The sequence below is a fragment of the Strigops habroptila genome, chromosome 9, assembly GCF_004027225.2.
Source record: "Strigops habroptila isolate Jane chromosome 9, bStrHab1.2.pri, whole genome shotgun sequence".
NCBI classification, from domain to species: Eukaryota; Metazoa; Chordata; class Aves; order Psittaciformes; family Psittacidae; genus Strigops; species Strigops habroptila.
The window spans coordinates 14,683,324-14,702,269 of NC_044285.2; the positions used below are offsets into that span (position 1 = coordinate 14,683,324).

General features: G+C 36.4%; 1 protein-coding gene across 8 annotated transcripts in view; it reads left to right on the forward strand.

Annotated features, from left to right (window-relative positions):
* The window catches only part of CGNL1 (cingulin like 1), a 61,215-nt gene that overhangs the window by 19,439 nt on the left and 22,830 nt on the right, over positions 1-18,946 (forward strand). For all 8 annotated transcript variants that reach the window (XM_030496867.1, XM_030496871.1, XM_030496872.1 and 5 more), the window contains 5 exons: positions 50-143; positions 1,180-1,281; positions 2,012-2,160; positions 2,708-2,843; positions 4,722-4,934. In XM_030496867.1, the coding sequence (XP_030352727.1) occupies positions 50-143; positions 1,180-1,281; positions 2,012-2,160; positions 2,708-2,843; positions 4,722-4,934 (694 nt within the window). The remainder of the gene's footprint in view (positions 1-49; positions 144-1,179; positions 1,282-2,011; positions 2,161-2,707; positions 2,844-4,721; positions 4,935-18,946) is intronic.

Consider the following 18,946-nt stretch of genomic DNA (forward strand, 5'->3'; position numbering starts at 1 on the left):
AAAAATAGAACCTTTGATCATATCATTGCTTTTATTGTCTGTGTTTTAGAAGTGCCGATAATGATGATGCGACAAAGAGGAAAGTCAACTTGGTTTTTGAGAAAATTCAGACTTTAAAGTCAAGAGCTGCTGGAAAGACACAGGTAAACAATTTTTTAAGTTGTTTTGGCTTGTTTAATAGTGATGCATGTTCAAACAGGGCTTAAAAAATTTGAATCCCCTCACTGACTTAAATTAGACTATTCTTCTAGTACAGTGTATTATTGTAGTATTCTCAGTAGTATAGCTTAATTTTAATCATGCACTCAGGTGACTTATGGGAAATCTGTTTGTTAACAATTAGAATAATGTAAAGGAGTCTACTTTGAGAGCTTCTACATTTTAGAAGGAGAGATGCAAACTTAACATGAACATCAAAAGGTTGTTGGATCAAAGAAAAAGCTAACATACATAACTTTAAAAAATAATGGTGGAGCATCTTCTCATTATAGTGATTATAAACAGGTATCTAAGTGTAAAGAGTGTTTTAGGTTGCAATTTAGAAAAGCAATAATTTAGGATATTGTTCAAAAGCCGTATTACATTAATGGCATTTGACAAACTGCCTACTGAAGAGGTTTTGTTACCTGCTACATGGTGAACTGTTTTTTCAGTTCTAAAACAAAGTGAAGGAATGCCCAGTTGTTGCAGTGATGGCATAAGGAGGATTAAATGCTTACTTTTGATGATTATTTTATCCTGGGCTATAATCAGTCAAAATATAAAACACATCTTAAGAAATTACCAAAAACCAGTGTTTGAAAGTCTGTCTTGACATCTGCGTGTGAACCCCTTTGATGGCTGTTTTGTGTAATTGGTGGTATCTCAGTCAAATTTAGCCCCAAGTCCTTCTGACTTAATTTGTATGTTGCCTAACTTGAATTTTTCTTTAGGTTTGTGTGTTTTCTGTATTATTTGCAACATCCCTTGAGCAATTACCAAGAAGTTTTATGAAAATCAATTCATGGTTCCTTTGAAAATATTAGCTTGGCTTGTCCCATATGAAAAGTCATTGGTGAGCTCAGGCAGTTGATGCTACGCTTTACTAGCCTGGCTTTTAGCTTTACTTTGGATTTACAATGAACAATTGTCAAAGAACATCTTGGCTTTGTGGGAATAAACATCTCTATTTAATTGTAGGTTTCGGATTCTTCAGCTGAAGTAAAAGCATTGGTGGAACAAAAAGCAGAACTTGAAAGGAAAGTGGAAGAATTAGAAAAAAAATTGGATCTAGAAATTAGGGTATGGCACTTTGTTCTTAGAAGGCTTTTGACTACTTCAAATACACTTTTCTAAGTGACAACTGAGCAACCAGCTGAATCTTTCTTTTTTGCTTCATATTCCTTGTAATCCAGATAACTGTGCTTTTACAGAAGACTTTTAATTTTAAATGTAGTTGCTCATAGCGTGGTTACTCTTTTCTTGAGAAATCTCTTTCTTAGTATTGGAAAAGGAGTTTGGAGAGGTGAATAAAAATGTTAGGCACATGCACATTAAATTTCTTAGGTATCTGAACAGGTAAATGTTAATCTTTTGACTGTAGCAAGACAGACATGGAGTGAGAGACACACTGTATTACTCATGTAGCTGCTGTTTGTTAAGTACAGCATTATTTTTACAGTGCTGAATTTGAAGTAATTAAGTACAGCCATGCTCTGAAGACATGAGAAAAAAACAGTTTGGCTTCTTTTGGTTTGCATGTTAACCCTGTCATAAGAACCAGTATACTTGAAACTGATGAGATAGTACTGAGGAGACTTCACTTCTCACATTTCTAATAAAAGTTGAAAAGCAATGCTTCGTGTGTGCTAATAAACATTCCAAGCTTTTAATATTCGTAGATTATTAAGCACTTATACAAGTGAAAAATATCAAAATCTTGCAATGGCTTCTTTCATACAATAAAAAAGGGCCTTTAATTTATTTATGCTTAGTCTATTATCTTGCTTAACTTTTGGTGTACAAAATTCAGAATCAGCAGAATTCCAAAGAAGAGAGAAATGCCACACAAGCAAGTCTGAAAGATCTTCAGCTGCGACTTGATGAAAGTGTGTGTGAAAAAGAAGCCTTAAAAAAGCAGCTGGAAGAAAGCGAGAAGGAACTCAGGCAGAACCTAGAGGAGTGAGTTAAATCTAGAAAAGTTATTAATTGGAATTTGTGCCTTTTCTTAAACCTCTTAAATTAAAAGTACTTGTGTCTTTAGGATATGTTAATGGAGTCTGACAGTGATGTTTGTTATTGTAGAAAATATTTCTACCATTTAAAAGAGGCGTGTTTTTACAATATCTGAAAGGAAGAGAAAGATTGCTGAGTTTATAGTCTTCCTCTCAGGGTGAATTCCTTTTAATATTTCATGGTCATACTATGTAGTTCAAGTCTTTAAAATATGGAAACACTTGATGCTTTAGTCAAGAATATAGTACCAGGTTTAAAATAAAATACAACTTTCCACTCATGTATCTACTTAAAAGTTCTCATTTTTACCCCTCTGATGTTTCATTTTTCTGCCTCATTATATCCCATTCCTTTGTGGGGAACATGGGAATACATACTTGTATTTTTTTAGTACTCAAAACAACAAATTAGTTATTTCTAATTTCTACAAATTTGTAATTTCTGTTTGTAATTTCTAGAAATTAAAAAGTTCTGTTTGCTTTTTCCTGATGAGGCTTTTTCAAGTGAAGATGGAGCAGGAACAACACCAGACTGAGATCAGAGATCTTCAAGATCAGCTCTCCGAGATGCATGATGAACTGGATAACGCAAAACATACTGATGAAGGGGAGAAAGAGGTTCTGATTGAGGTTAGTTATAAAGTACCAGAAGAAGGATAAAAAAATCAGAATTTCCTAAAAATTGGGAATTAAGATACAGGTAGAAGAAGTACATGTCGTGTTTTTTCCCATTCTGTGAATTCAAAACAATATACCATTATTAGGTGACCTAAGAAAGCATTTTATAATAACTATATTAAGACTAAAAGGAATACAAAGTGTAAGTACCATCATTTTGTAGAATAGGAGAAGAAAGCATAATGATTAAGGAACAACTGAGTTATTCATTGTGACAAGATAATCATCTTGGTCAGTTTTAACAATTAGGTAGGTTTTATGGGTCAGAACAGGGAAGATCAGTTTAAAGAAGGTGTACATATTAGCAAGGCTAGGTAAGATTCAACTATGAAAATTAAAAGAAATCACCAAAGTAGTCTCTAAATTGTTGACTCTATTAATGGAACCAGGGAGAGAAGAGGAGAGTCTAGAGAGGAACAGCAGAGTTATGGGTTTTCTGTCACCTGTGAAAGAGTAATTGGTTGTATCCCTAGTTATATTAATTTACTGATGATGGAATATGTTGATACTGAACTTATTGGTAAGGGTGTGTAAGAGTTTCAGTGTACAATGGTTTGAAAGGAAGGTTAGAATTCAGAATTATCTTAATACTTTGTAGTACTGAAACAATTAATACCAGTGCAAAGAACTAGCTTAAGAAATAGAAGCTAAATGATAAAATGCAAACCAGGGAGTAAAACCACAATTGATCTCAGGAATATTAAAGATGTTAATATGCAAGACATGCTGAGTAGAATAACTACCTTGTTTTGTGTAGCTGAGATTTGATTACTGTAGTTGAAAGTTGTACACAAGTAGAGGAATATCTGGAATGATGATGATAGTGCTGAAAAACATCGCCTATGAAGAAGGATTTTAATCTGAGTGGAGGAGTGAGAGAAGAGTCAAAAGCACATCTTATAATGTTGCTGTAAAGGAAATAGCAATCAATTTTTCTGTGTTGTTTGGGGATGGAGTGAGAAATGAGAGACTTAGCTGCAGAGATTTAGAATAAGTATTGGAAAACATTTTCTATTAATATGGATAATAAACAGTGGAACATGGCAATCTGGGACAGTGCTATTCATTGCAGGCTTTTAAGGACAGAATAAAATGATGCACGTCAGGAATGGTTTAGATGTACTGATCCTGCTCCAGTGCAGGGGAAGTTTACATTATTTTTGAAAGTACAATTATTCACAACTGGAGAAATACCAAATTAGGTAATTCTTGAAGATGTACATTTTCGATTGTTGTTATTATCTTATTCTGTGTTTATATACATGCATGTGTATATTTATTATTCAGATTCACTGACTACCCACTTCCTTCCCAGCAATTTGGAGAGGAGAAATGACTTCTAAGGTGAAAATGGTGGGAAGGTGCAAAGGCATGGGCTCAGTTGGGAAGCATTTGTTTTGTCTTCAGCACTTCTAGAAGCAACTTTCTTTATTCTTTCCAGCAGAATAGACAACAAGGAATTACAACGGGGTTCACTTCTCTTGCAGTGTGGGTAAAAAAGGGGTTTTCTTTGTTCTTACCTACTTCTTTGCTACGGAAGGTAGGACCGAGGGAATTATTAAATTGCAACCTTAGTTTGAATCCTGCTTTATTTACAGACAACAAAATACACCATCAAAATATTTTCATAGTTTTGCAGCATCAGATATGTTGACCCACTATATAAAACATGAGCTATATGGTATACTTCTAATATTAGGGTTTAGAAAATTTTTAGTTTAGTATAAAAGTCACAAAAAAAACCCAACTTGTCCTTTCCTTCTCTGAAACACAAACAGAACATCCACTGGGGCTATTTCTCATGCAATTGTGTTTAATTTTGTTCTTTAGGAGCTGATACAAATGAAGCAGGATCTGGAAGAAGTATTAATAGCAAAAGATCAACAAGAAGAGATTTTGAGAAAGAGAGAGAGAGAGCTTACAGCTTTAAAAGGAGCATTAAAAGAAGAAGTATCTAGCCATGACATGGAGATGGATAAACTTAAAGAACAACATGATAAAGAATTGCTCAATTTACAGCAGAGCCTGGAGAAAGCAACCAAGGTAAAAATATGTGATTACAATAAATTTCTACAGGGAAAAGTCATCCCTCTCACAGATGTCATAATAGATGCTTTCAAATACTACTATTCTCTTATCAAAATAAATAGGTAAAGATTTGGGCTAGGAGATGCTTAGCTGCTGAGAATAGTTTCATTTCATGCATGTCTATAATGTTTTGATTGCTTGCCACAGCTTGCCAAAGTTGTGGCCCTTTGAGTTGTTATTTACTATGGTTGCTTCATTGCAAACTTTGAGAGAGAATAGATGGGAGTATAGTACAGAGGACCATTTGCTTGTCTTGGGTTAAATGGAATCATTGAAACCTTGAGGATGCCCTGAAGAGCGCCAATGTGCTTTGCCAGTGATGCTGTTGAAATTACAGCTTCTAGCAGTTCTCTGCAGTTCTTTGCAGCCCACTAGTCTTACCTTCGGCTTCTTGTGTCACATCCTGTTTCCCTGGTTACGTTGTCCCTTCAACCACTTACTACTTTGTGGTGGATTTTTGTTTGGTTCTGTTTGTGTGGTGGTTTTGTTTTTTGGTGGGGTATTTGGTTTGGTTTTTTGGTTGGTTGGGTTTGGGTTTTTTTTGTGGTGGTGGTGTTGGGTGGTTGGGATTTTTTGTGTGTGTGTTCCTTTTCCCTTTTAATTTATTGAGCTTACCCTGTTTACTGAATGGTCAAATGAGTGCCAGCTCAAGGGAAACAGCAGGGATTGGGTGACTGGAAGGAGACAGAAGGAAAATGGAATGAAGGAATTGCCTCTACCAGCATCAGCATGTGGTCTTTGTGAGGGCAAGAATAGCAACAGTTTTTGGAAGTAAATTATCTGTTACTGTTTTCCGAAAGATGTCCTCTGTGAAGTTATCTTTGTGAAGACAGCAGCTAGGAATTCATTGAAAGATTTTTTTTTGTAAGGGGTCAGTTCTCATAAGATTTTGATCATTATTTTTACTGTGGCAGTTATTTGTGTCTGTCCCTCATTTTATTTCTGTCAAATATTTGAGAAAATTTCTGCAGGCAAACTGTGCTTGACCAATGTAAGTCAAAATTATAGGCCCAGTTTTATGCTTAGAAATGTCTGTGCTAATTTCTGTCTTTTACCTACATGTCATTGGTGTTAGGTGAGTTGCAGTTATCGTACTGCTTGTGGCCAAAAACATAATGTAGAACTGAATTAAAATTAAGCTTGAATGATATATCCAAAGCTAATATGCTTTATGAGCAAATAGGAGCATGTATGGAAGATGCTGGGTAGATACTGTGTGACTAAATTCTGATGAAAAGTATTCTTTTGAAGGATTGTTTTTAAGATTTTCTTCAATGGTTAGAAAAGTTTTTAATACACTGATTTGTATATACAGCCTGGGACTTCTGCTTGAGATTGTTTGGCTTTGATAAATGTGTTGTTTCTCTTTGTTTACATCATCATGAAGGTATTTGACTCATCTGAGCTGCTCGAACTGAATTAATTTTTTTCTTTGAGAGAAAAGTAGAACACGTAAATTATCATTTTTTATTATACAGTAATTGTAGTGACAGCTTAACCTCAGTGAACCATCTTTCAAAGTTACTGCATGGTAATTTACTGTATTTCAATTATGGAACTGTAATTACAACTGACAAGAAATGAAAGAGTAGTCTGTTTGGCATAACAATAACAGTCTGGGAAATGGCTCGATGACTGGGTTGCTGTGGCGTAGAGATAGTTATAAATAGCATTTATTTACTTGCATAGCATAGTCTATCTAATAGTAAATTCAATAAGATGTTCAAAAGTGAAATTTAATTAATTAATGTTGCTCTAAGCGCCGGGTCTTCTCTTCCGATATTACTTAAGTGATTTTTGTTGGTTTTATCTTAAGTAAAACTTCTTATATCATGCTTAATTGGAAGTTTCTTCTGTATTTGTTTTTAATCTCACTGGTATTAGTACTCTTAATGATTTCTTAAAGGCCAGCATTACCTCTATGCCTACTGGCTGAGATTAGTTGTTGAGTTTGATATATCATCTATCAGGCAAATGTAACCGGGGGAGTTAGATGAGTGATCTGCTGTGATCTTACTTATGATGTTAATTATTGGTTTTATAATTAATCTGGAATACCTAACAGTGTATGTGAAAATCATGTTTTATACAATTGAAGCTGCCATTCTGTTGTATTTAATGGGGAAAACAGGTGTGTAAATGCTGTAATAGTGGTTTGATAGAGCAGGGTGTATCAGAGTCTGTATGTACAGGGTTGTTAGTTCTTGTGTCACTTCTATGTCATCCAAATTGGTACACTGAATAAGGGTGTTTTGTAATATCTCTTAGGCCAAGAAGGAAGTTTTTTGCAGGAAGAAAGGAAGTAATTTTTGTATTAAATCAACAGAATTTTTCAGCTGCTGGAGACGTCAGGTTGACAAGTAACATACAGTGCATTTAGTCTGTGTGATTAGAATGTCACATAGATCTGTTTTGAAATCGTGTTAGAAACATACACAAGGTTATCTGATAAAAGAACAGAGCGGGGTTGTTTGTCATGTGCGATTCTGTTCTCATGCTCACCAGTGTGGTGGTAGGTTAGGTTTCTTGTTCGTTTTATAGAGATTTTTATATAAAGCCACAGATATTAAGATATTTTCTTTGCTACAGTTTATGTTTTTAACTCATTTTTGTGTTAGGTCTTGTGCTTGTGGTCTTGATGACCGATTTTTAACTTCATTGCTTCTTTATCAAGACTGAGACCAGACTGTTTCCATTTAACAATGGTAAAAGTTTTATTTTCCGTAACATACTTCTGTGAGGTAATAATTGCCTTTAATTTAATAATAAATTAAAAAATTAATGTCCTTCTAATTAAACATGGATTTCTCCATGACAGCAAATGCCAGAGCAGAAGTTAATATGAATCTTCTCCTGGCTTTAATGTAGTACAAAAATTTATATTATTTAATCTGACCCAACAGCACAATAGGCCAGAATTGTACTGCTTACCTTATGAGTGCTCTGTCACTGTAGATGAAGTGCCACTGTTTATTTCCAGTAACATTTGGAAATACCTTTTGGAATATAATACTGTAGGTAAAAAGTTGTAGCAAATTGCAGCTAGTACTGTTCAAATTCCACTGAAATTTTATCAGCTGGGGAGTGCAGTTGCAGTCTGCACAGCACCATCAAATTTGTGTCTGTTTTGAGAAGCAGTTGCACAAATGTTGTTCAGAAAATGCTGTAATCATCACATTGTGAAGAGGCTTATCTAAGCCTGACCTCGACTGGTTTATTCAGGGTTCATCATACTTCTGACCTTGTCCTCAAGATGATAAAACAGACATTCAGAGTTTAGAAGCAGATTCATTTCTCAACACATTTAAGAATTCAGTGAGGCTTGTGGTCATACGAGCTTTAACTGACATGTATGTGTAAACACATGTGATACGATCAAAGAGAAGAAGGACTTTTACCAGAGAAAGTGATAGGAACAGCAAAAGACAGCGGTTACCTTCTGCATATGTTATGAACTAAAAATGTACTCCTTTAAAATAAGAAACTAATATAAAATCTTGAGCATCGTAGATGAGAAGCAGCTTTCGTTTCGGTTTTGGTTTTTCCCCATCTTTATATAGTGATTGTGAATTTAGGTGACTGTAGCACAGAGCTGCAGAGAGCTTTGAAATGAAAGTTGCATATTGATTCTTTTTCTACCAAGCCTGGTAATACGATATTTCTTCTTCAAAGCTAATAAAAATCTCCCACATAAAGCAGAAGCTTAGCAAAAACTAGCTTAAGCGTTGTAGATGATATAAACTCTGTGTGCCTTTCTTCAGAAATGGCTTGGCATATATAGTTTAAATGTAAAATGAAACGTAACTACATTTAGTATATTCTGAGAACCTGTTTTGAAGTAATGCTCTACAAACACTGAACAGTGGTTACTTAAGTCACTCAGAGTAAAGTGAAGACATAACTGGTTGTGGAACATCACAGACACTGGTACGTAAAGGGATAGACATACTGTATATGACTGTAAAACTATATATATGGAAAAACCCAATAGGATCTCAACTAATAAGATGAAATTTTGAGGTTATAATAATAGCTCTATAAAAACATCATCTTGTAAAAGAAACAAATTATATGATAGGAATTGCTCGCGCCTAAGAATATCATTATGCCCTTGTGTACATACATCCGTAACTCATCTGAATCTGCATCCCGAATGCTGTGTCTGAGTCTAGTCCATTCACCTCAAACAAGATACACAACAAGTGAAAAAGATTTAGAGAAGATGAACCAGGATTTCAAATGCCACTGATGTTTCTTTCTTTGCTTGCCTGAGGCAGCCTTTACCATATTGAAATAACACTTTTACTTTGTTTGTTTCAATGGTAGAAGCCAGTTGGTAACTGATCTAAACTGTATGCAGAGTCCAAGAATAGTGGAGCGTCTGGTCCAAGTCAATGTCCTCTCTTCATGACACACTCCTCACCCCCACCCTGCTTTCGTTCTCTGCCCTCCCTTACCAGTCCTCTAAACACTGGGTATGTGTTTGATTGATTTCTACTGTGGTTCTACAAACACAGATGGAGCAGGGGAAAGAAAGGGAGGGTGAACAGACAGAAGTGTAGTGGTGGAAGGAAGGCTGCAGACACTCCTTAAAAAGGCACTGTTATTGGAAACCTGTATTTTAGAACTGTATATGGAAAATCAAGGAGACAGATTTGATTTGTTTTTCTCTGAAGTGTCTGTTCTGTGCAAGGAAAGGAATTAATTTGATAATAGCATCATGAATGTTTTTAGGTACCCATTAAATGAAATACCAAACAAATTATGAAATATTAGCTGCGTTGTCAACAAGAATAATAAACATGCCTCTAAAGTGCACTGAAGACGTAACTTGGTGACTTTGCCTTCAGTGCTAAAGCATGCTTTTTAAGTTCCAGCTCCTCTCGTCTTTCATTTCCGTGCAATTTACTTCTCCTTTTATTTAGTGGGGACATGTGTGTGTTTGGATGCAGACAGTACCATGAAACTACAACTGTGTGTGTTTTATACTGTATGTAGAGTCAGGAGAGCCTCTTAGCAAAACTGCCATGCAAAGTTCTATTTGAGTTGGATTGGACAACATCTAAACAAAACATAAAATGTGTTTTCTCATTTGACAGTTTGAACCTCATTGAGCCAGGACTGTTTCGGTTAGCCTGCGTTGGGAAGGGGGGTTGGGGTTTTGTGGGGTTTTTTGTGTGTTGTTTTCTGAAAGTTGGCAAGAGCCAGGGCAGTAAGATACTACTTTAATAGCACCAGGAGGGTCTCTAATGCTATCAGCAGATGACAATATCTGTATGTTTGGGTGGTTTGTCCTATGAAAGTATGTATTTGTGTATGTGTGTGAAGTGCCAGACTGTGTAAGTGCATGCGGTAGGGTACAATGTGAACACAGAACTAGTTAATATTTTACTCTAGTATTTGCAACAACTTCTGACCTTGAAAATACTGTTAGTATAAGCTGGTCTGAGTATGTCATGATACATAGCTAGGAGGATAATATGACTTTGGTATAGCTACTAATTGAGAGGTTAATACTTTCCTGGCTTTTGTAACTGTGTAAGTGAATATTGGGTCATGCTTATATTGGGGAGAAAGAAAAAGGAAAAAAGGAGGTGCATTCTCAATTTTAAAATGTAGGCATTTAAATCTTTCATTATATCTCATAAGTTAAAACCTGGAATAGTTTTGGAAATAATATTAAGGATACGATACTGTTTCGATCAGTGAAAATGGCCTTGCAATTGAACAGGTCTTGCCTCTAAACAGTAACAAGAGAATAATTTTTAACCAGTTAATAGAATGGCTCTAGCTGAAGTGGAAGGAAAGGCAGCCTCACTTGTTTGTAAATTTGTGCAGTTGCTTGCTGAATAATCTCTTGACAAACAGCTGAGAATTCAAGTAGGTTGCAGTGTACCTCACCGAGACATGAAAACACATTGACCCTTTTAATAGGTAACTAATAATAGTTAACTTCCAAAGGCATAGCTGTGTGTTTAAGTAGGCTAGGCCTCATTTTGGGATGGTGGGAGGAATTAATATAATCAGTGTAAGGTGGAAAGGCAGTAAGTAAAGCTGTTTAGTCTCTTTTCCAGAAGCTTGGGGGTTTTTTTTGGGCAGAGAGAGAAAGTCCTGTGGGGTTGGTAGCCTAACACTCTTGCTGTTTTGCTTTCAAGGAGTTTTCTCATTCCTTTTTTAGAGCTATTTTTTATTAAATTTTTATCCATGCTATGCAGTGTTACAGTGTTATTCATCCCAGGACTTCAGCTGCTTTAAGAAACAGTGTCTGAGGTTAGAAGAATTGCCTAAAGGTACACACTGGGGAGAAATACCAGAACTACAAACGGAGTACAAGCAGAAATAGACCTGTTATTTCCATTCATGAGCTTTAAAAACTAGATGACTGTACCTGAATAATACTGATTTCAGAAGCTGTCTTCACTGATGAGCTAATAAGGATTACAATTAAAAGGCTGTCCCTATGTTGAGACTCATTGTATTTGTCTTTTTTTTCCTTCAGTGTCAGTCTTTGGGTGTAGGTTGGGTTTGGTTTTTTCTTTCTTTGGAAATCACCTGCATGTTACATACGGAAGTCAATGTCTAGTTGTTTTAGTTAATCTTGATTTGTTTATATACAAAAAAGGAAGAGGAAAAGACAATAGAAAGGGATTTGATATCTTCATCACTGCTGACCCCTCAGGGTCATCTAAGGGGAGCTGTGTAGATCTGAATCCCTGAAGCCACATGAAACTTTTAACATGTAGCTCAAGAAGTTAAACAACTAGTCCAGCATCAACCTAAAAAGGTGGCTTAGGAGAATTTAGAGTTGGTTTCAGCAGACAGTATCTTCCTTGATATTAAATGTTCCACACCAGGAACAGAATGAAGCAAGCAGCCATACTATTAGGTTTTTTGGGTTTTTTTTTTTAGAAGGTTTTGGAAGATTACCGTGTCATTTACTTTGATTCCACAAGTATGTGTATGGAAAGAATATTTGAAAGTCTGTTACTTCCATTAAAAAAACTTCTGTTTGTGCTCTAGCTCATTTTGAATGGAGATTTATTCCTTAGATTTGTAGGTCAAGTATGGCAGTTAAAGAACAGTTAATTGGTTGAACTCAGTTTTACTTGATTCTGAAGGGAAATGTAAAGGTTTTTAGAAAAATTTGCTGAGTTGTGCCTAATAAACTTTGAATCTAGACAAAATGTAACAATTGTAATAAGCTGTGAAGGAGATACGTAGCTTCCCCTCACTTTACCTCTTCCTGTGTTTTGTAAAAGGACTCTGAAGGTCCCATTCTGTGCAGTCACTGACAAAAGGGAATTTCACTGGCTGAAACACTGAAGTCGGCCAAAACCATTTTTGTAGTGATCAGTTACACAACCACTCTCATGTCTTTGCCAGTGTTGAGGGTGTGGTAGAAAAAAAAAAAGGTGTGGAGCCATGGAACATTTTCTGCATTCCTGTCCAAGAGATTTTTTGCTGTATTCAGGTTGAAGTAGAATATTGCATTTGCATCTCAACGACCCTGTTTGTGTGTTCCGTCCAGTTTCTTTGGGTTTACACAATAATAAGTGGTGGGAAGGATTTTGATGCCTTTTGTACTGAGTTTCATCTCCAAGTCTTTAAATCTGTTTACTGCTTCCATCAAAGTTGACAGCAGAATAGTATATAAATGTATTTGCTTTGCCAAGATTACTGTAACACAGGAGTTGGAACAACATTTATTGCTTTATTTAGACTTGGCCTTGACTAATTTTAATATATTCTCACAATTTTTGAACTATACAACCATATACAAGGACACAAACCCAAATTTTATTAAATTCACTTTTTGTTAGGCAAAGCATCTGAAAGGAGCAGGATGAAAAGTAGGGAATTGAATTTTGCTGCTGAAGTTTCCTTATGGAGAGTAACTTCCTTGTGGCCCAAAGCTGAAAACTAAATGCTGTAGCTGTGACTACGTGGGGTCAGATAAGTAGACCTATGTAGGTAGTTAAGGTATGGCGGCCGGAAGATATCGCGATGTACGGAAAGAGAGAGCCCCCCCCTAGGTACTCTCACAAGCCCCAATGCATGGAGAGGGGAATTGTGGGGCTAGGCTGGACAATACCATAAAAGGTAAAATTTGTTAACCTGCCCTTCTGATTGGGTCAGCACAGGTACTTCCGTGTGGCCGAAAGGTATAAAGCACCTGCTGTTGTTTAATAAAACACTATTTGGTCATCCTCCATATTGGTGTCTGTGATCTTCTAGCCCTAAGCCAGGGGTTGGCTTAGTTCTGCAAGTCTTGGCTGAAGCAACGCAGCAACAGACCTACAATAGGTAAAACACTATAAATCAGCTGTACGTACCAAAGCAAATAGTACACACATACATGTGCATGCATTTTCTCATCCTCTTCTCATTTATCTGTTACAAGTTAAAAGTGGTTTTATGCTCACTTAAACACAATGTTAGAATATGTCTTCGATCAGTGTTTTTCAGACTTTGGTCCTGTTCCTGCACTCAGTACATACTATTAAAAACTTCTTGTGAATAAAGAATTACATTGATTATTTCACAAACTTTAGTTCTTTATCTCAGCATAGCTGCAAGCTCATGAGTAACGTTATTCCCCATATTAAGTATAGGAAAGTAAAAGGCAGACAGATTACTGTGAAAGGGATCTATTAGTTGTGCATGTTCAAACAGAGGTGACAAGGTTAACATAATGTTAACCATTGTATAGTCCTTGATATATTCAGGGTATAGTTTTTGCTGACTTCAGGTGCAACTGTGCACTTAAGAGTTTGGAAGCCAAACCCTAGGGTCTCAAATCAAGCACCAAGGAAATTACAGAGCATGCAGTTATTGATCCCCTCTGGAAAGTTTTGGTTGAATGACTTGCCTCAGGAGCCCTTTGGCAGAGGCAATACTCTAGGGCTGTATTTGGGCACCTTAGCTGTGAAACTATCCTCTCTCTTTCTGCCTTGCTCATTTCTGCAGCAACAGCCTCTTTCCCTGTAAACTCTTGACTTGATCTCAAACTGATGGACTAATCGTTCAAGTTTCGGAATCAAAATGTGTGAGAACTGTAAAAAAATGTCAGTGGTTACTGGCTGCCATAGGTTATTTTCCTCCATATATGATCTTTTTTTTTTTCTTGTCAGAAACTGATTTTTTGCAGTCGACTTTTTTTTTAGGATTTGATAACTTGTTGGGCTTTTTTTTTCATGATGGTTTGAGTCTACTGTTGCACTAATAAGTAAAGCTACAGCATGTGCACTAATGTCAGAATGCAGAAACTTATCTTCAGGCAGTCACAGAGGCCTTTGTATTGTGTGACCTCATCATTACAGCTGTTTTCTTTCCTCTAGACAGGCTTCCTTCCCCCCCCCTTTTTTTTTTCCTCAGAAATTTGCAATGCATTTCCAGCTTCTTTTACCTAATCCCTGTAGCTTAAGTCTGCTGATAAAGCTTCTTCAATCTTAAATCAAGAGTTAAACAGAATAAAATTTGAGAAGCATAATAAAATATTTCATGTAATCAAAACTAATGAGAAGAAGGTATCAGTATGTTTTAAGAAGTCTGCAAGGATGTGGGTATTAAGAGGAAGGTATTCCTTCAGAGACTGAAGAGGTGGAAATCTGAGTGTGAAACAGGCTAAATGTAGGGAATAGAAGGCACTGAATGCCCTGGAAGATGAAGTGATGACAGACAGATTGAAAGGAAAGACAAAGCAAATGCAGGCAAACAAATATAACAGGGAAAATGCTATAGGGTTTTTACTTTACATAAACATAATTCCATAATATAATATAGCAAAAAAAGATATACTCAAACATACTGCCACAACTAGGAAGTGGGAGTAAAAAGAAATAAGCATGGCTCATATATCATAGGGAAGAAACTGCAGTTTTGGATTTGAAATGTGTTAATTTTAAGATCCAAAGAGCCCACTTCAGTGCTTGATACTAATTTCTTTTTTTTTTTCATCATTTTTTGGGGGGGGATTGTGGGGTGTGTGGATTTTTGTTGGTGGTTTGGTTTGTGTGTTGTGGTTTTGCTTCTTGGTTTTGGTTGTTGGGTTTTTGTTGGGTTGTGGGGTTTTTTTTGTATGACAAATACGTGTGAAAATACAGTATTTCATTCCAGCTTTTTCTTCAAGAATCTCGTTTAACCAGTTTTGTCTGTTACATGCTCTTATGTGTTTATGTACATAATCTCATTTCAACTCTCTGAAGAGGCTGATCCACGGTTCTGTGAACTAAAGATGTTATGCTAACAACATGCTTGTTAATGTTTCGTATTCAACTTAAATCATTACTCTGTGACCTTTACCCAGTTCTGTTACTGTGGGTTAAATTTGTATAAACTTAGTTAAAATTATTGCCAAAACTTCACCAATACTCCCAAATATAGCAATGTAAAGGATTTATGAATGGGTACCAGCAGGAGTCATTAACTGATGTAGTGTCATTAAGCCTTAAGGACCTTTTGTTAACTCACACTGTTTACATACAGCACCATTACAAAAAAGTCATGTGTGGATTGAAGGATATGGATCCACAGCACAATCTGTACGTGTGAGTTCTCTCTGTCTGGCTGTTTTCCTCATTTGTACTTACTACAGTGTTCAGTGAACGTTCTGCTTTCATCTTCATCACTCTAACCCACTGTAATTCAATGCTTTTGCAAACAGCTTTCAACTCCTTTTTTGAATGTGTGAGCCAGTTACTGAATTTTAAATGAAAGCTGTGCCTTCTTGCTCATGTAGACAGAACCAAAGAGAATAGGATTACTGCTGGCTGTTAGCAAATACCATCTGTTGTACAGTTTAAACTGCCTGTGCTGTTGCCACTTTCAGTTTTAGCCTATGAAGTGCAATAGTTGGCATTCAAAATTTATCAGCATACATAGTAATTTATTTGTAATTTCAGTGCATCGGTTTTCATATCTTCTGCTGGCATGTTTTATTCGGGGGATTTCATGAAGAATATAGTCAGCCATCTCTAACGACAGAGTGGTAAATTTAATGTATGGTCTCTATGTGAGTAATGTTGCCTTCTAATTGCTGGTGTTGGTTGAGTACGCTGCCTGCGTAAGTGAGGTTCCATAGTTACAGGACACAACAACCTATTTCTGCTTCAGCAGTGCCCATGTATAATTTGGTAGCTGCTGGCCAGAACCTTGTGTAACTGTTCAATATATGGATAGGGATCTCTCTCCACTGGGTTCTCCCCTAATGGTATTGCTACAGGGGTATCTGCCAGAACTACATTTCAGTGCTTGTTTCCTTTGCGTATTCTCTCTAATACCTGTCATGTTCTCCTGTCTTCCCAAGAGAAGAGCCGGAGGGGAGGTAGAAGGTGACATGGGGTGCCAGATAAGACTAACAGGGAGAACAGGAGAAAGGAAGAGGCGTGGAGTTTTTTGATGCTCTGGCTCTCTGTTGCAATATGCTATGGGATATGACGTGTATTGCCAAAAGCTATTATAATCCAGAAGCTTCATTTCTGCCAGTGAAGAGCTCTGCATGCAGTTCTCATCACAGTGAGGATAAATGAATATAGGGTGGGGTTTTTTTCTGCCTAAACCCGGCTGTGTAATTTGACTCTTGTGGAGAAGTAATGCTGTGTGTGCATTTTCTACTCGAACATCTAAATTGTATTTATGTGGTTTGACTTTGTTTAAATTTCATTATCAAATTGAAGATACTCATGTATTGTTTTTTCTAATATTATCCTGAATGGTATCCTGAAGGTGATCTTCCATGCCTTATGTGTATAGTACAATTGTGTATGGTAAACTGATAGGATAAATACTCCTGTGTTTCTTCTTGGTCTTAACTGAAAAAGTTGAAAACATACTGAAACAATAGTGTACAGTGTAATGTGCACTGTGAAGAAAATTTGTTCTACTCTTCCTAGAAGGTAATATAAGAAAAGTGCCCACTCTCCAGCTAAAATACAGTAAAGCTCCCATATATATTGCTAAGTTTCCTACCACCTTGAAGAAGTGTGTGTGTGAGTATATATTTTTATTGTTGGTATTTTTAAAGAAATATGCCTTCCAGGTTAAAGAAAGGAATTTTGCACTTAATATGTTACAGAATTTGTTTGGGAACAGTTCATCCATGTGAAGGTGTAACCCTGGTAATGATGTCAAGGTCATTAGAGACCTGTGGAGACCTGCTGGTTAAGTGCTGGTCACTCAAGCATCTGGAACTTGGGGCAGATTTTACTTATATACCCAATTTATTTCCAAGATTTTAAATTAGGTTAACAAAGATAATACTTGCACCTTGCCCTTTATACTTCTCTACCTTTTATGTATGTTCACCTAGCATCTTGCTGACTTACTGAAATACATAGTGAGAAAGGATATAGAATACCAGTTTAATTTTAGTGGCTTTACAGGATAAGGCAGGCTGGGGCAGGTCTCCAGATACGACTGCATCAGTGTAGGCTGAACTTAATTTTGAACCTACTAGGTTAAATACGTATATATATATGTGTGTGTGTATTTACGTGTATATTTATGTATGTAGATCTGGAGGTTTTGTTTGGTTGTTTGATTTTGTGTGTGTGTGCCTGTACTTCTAAGTAAATAATACTTCCTGTATTGGGAAAGTAGAGCAGACTGGCAGATGAGGTGGTGGAATCTTCAGGTGCGGTGTGGGCCTGCTGCAGTCCTTTCTTACTGTGCAGCCCTGTGTAGGCGGTTGGATGAAAAAGAACAGACAAATCAACATTCCTTTCCCTGAACTCCCCAGCATGCCTCAGCTGCTTTCACTCAGCTCCAGAAAGGGGAAATGAGACTAAAAGGAGCCACTGGTGGAATGCTTGCTAATTAGTAAAACTTTGCCGTATGCAAAAAGCAAAAATTAAAGGAATATATAAATATTACTGAAATTTCAGTATGTGAGAACTTAAAGCATCAGGAGACATTTATTTCAGCACTTTCAACTAGTCAGGTACTTAAAAGAACAAGTTTTTTCAGTATTTTCAAAAGACCAGAACTTGTCAGCCTGCTTATGCTGCCAGTTTTTGTCTAATAAGTTCATTGACCCTGTAGACAGTCTGAGTGTTTTCAGAGTTACTGCTTTATCAAACTAATTTGCATTATTTTAAAGCTGTTGCTTGCTAGAAAATGATCTAGAGAGGGTGCACGTTGTAAACACTCTTTTATATAACTTTGCTTATTCCTTCTGGGGATGGGGAGGGGAAAATATAAAAAATAGTGTAACTGAAAAGTTATTTTTGTGCTTTCATGAAATATTTCACAAAATAGGTTTTTACCAAACTACTCTGTAGGATTTCTTTTGTTTTCACCCAGATAAACACAATTTCTTATGTGAAAATGTTAAGCTTCAGTAATTAACATGCAATTACCTATTGTCACCAGATAATGCAGAGGCTAAAGATACAAAAAATGGATTAAAAAAGGGTTGGAGAAATTAATGGATGATACATTCATGGAGGAAAACCAATGAAGCTGGGAGTGTATAATGAGGAAAAGCTCACCCTGTAGCAGTTCTTCTTTATGTCCATAAACATGATCTATAGCCATTGGAGAGATTCTTTTATCTGGTGTTCTTACTATTGTTTCAGGTCTTAATGTAGAAGGCAGTGGGTCGTACATTAGAACCAGGTCTTTGTAGAGTATTGCTTTGTATCAGATCCTGAATGCCTGAGAGCAAGAATGAAAAATTGTATCTTGGTTTCTTTTATGTTCTTTGGAGGGAATTCTGACTGACAAGTCAGTGAAGAGCAAAGATTAAATCCTTCCAGCTCTTTACTCCAGAATTAAATGTTTACAAGTACATACCTGGTCTGTGTTACAGTATAACAGTATAGATAGTATAACAACAGAGACACATACTTCTTCCACTCATGGTTTCCACAATAAATGGTAGGGTGTTTCAGAGAGGGTAAGTGGTTGGATCAAAGTGGTGGTTAGATCTGAAAAGTTATATGCTGCAGCTAGTTGCCATGCCAAAAAAA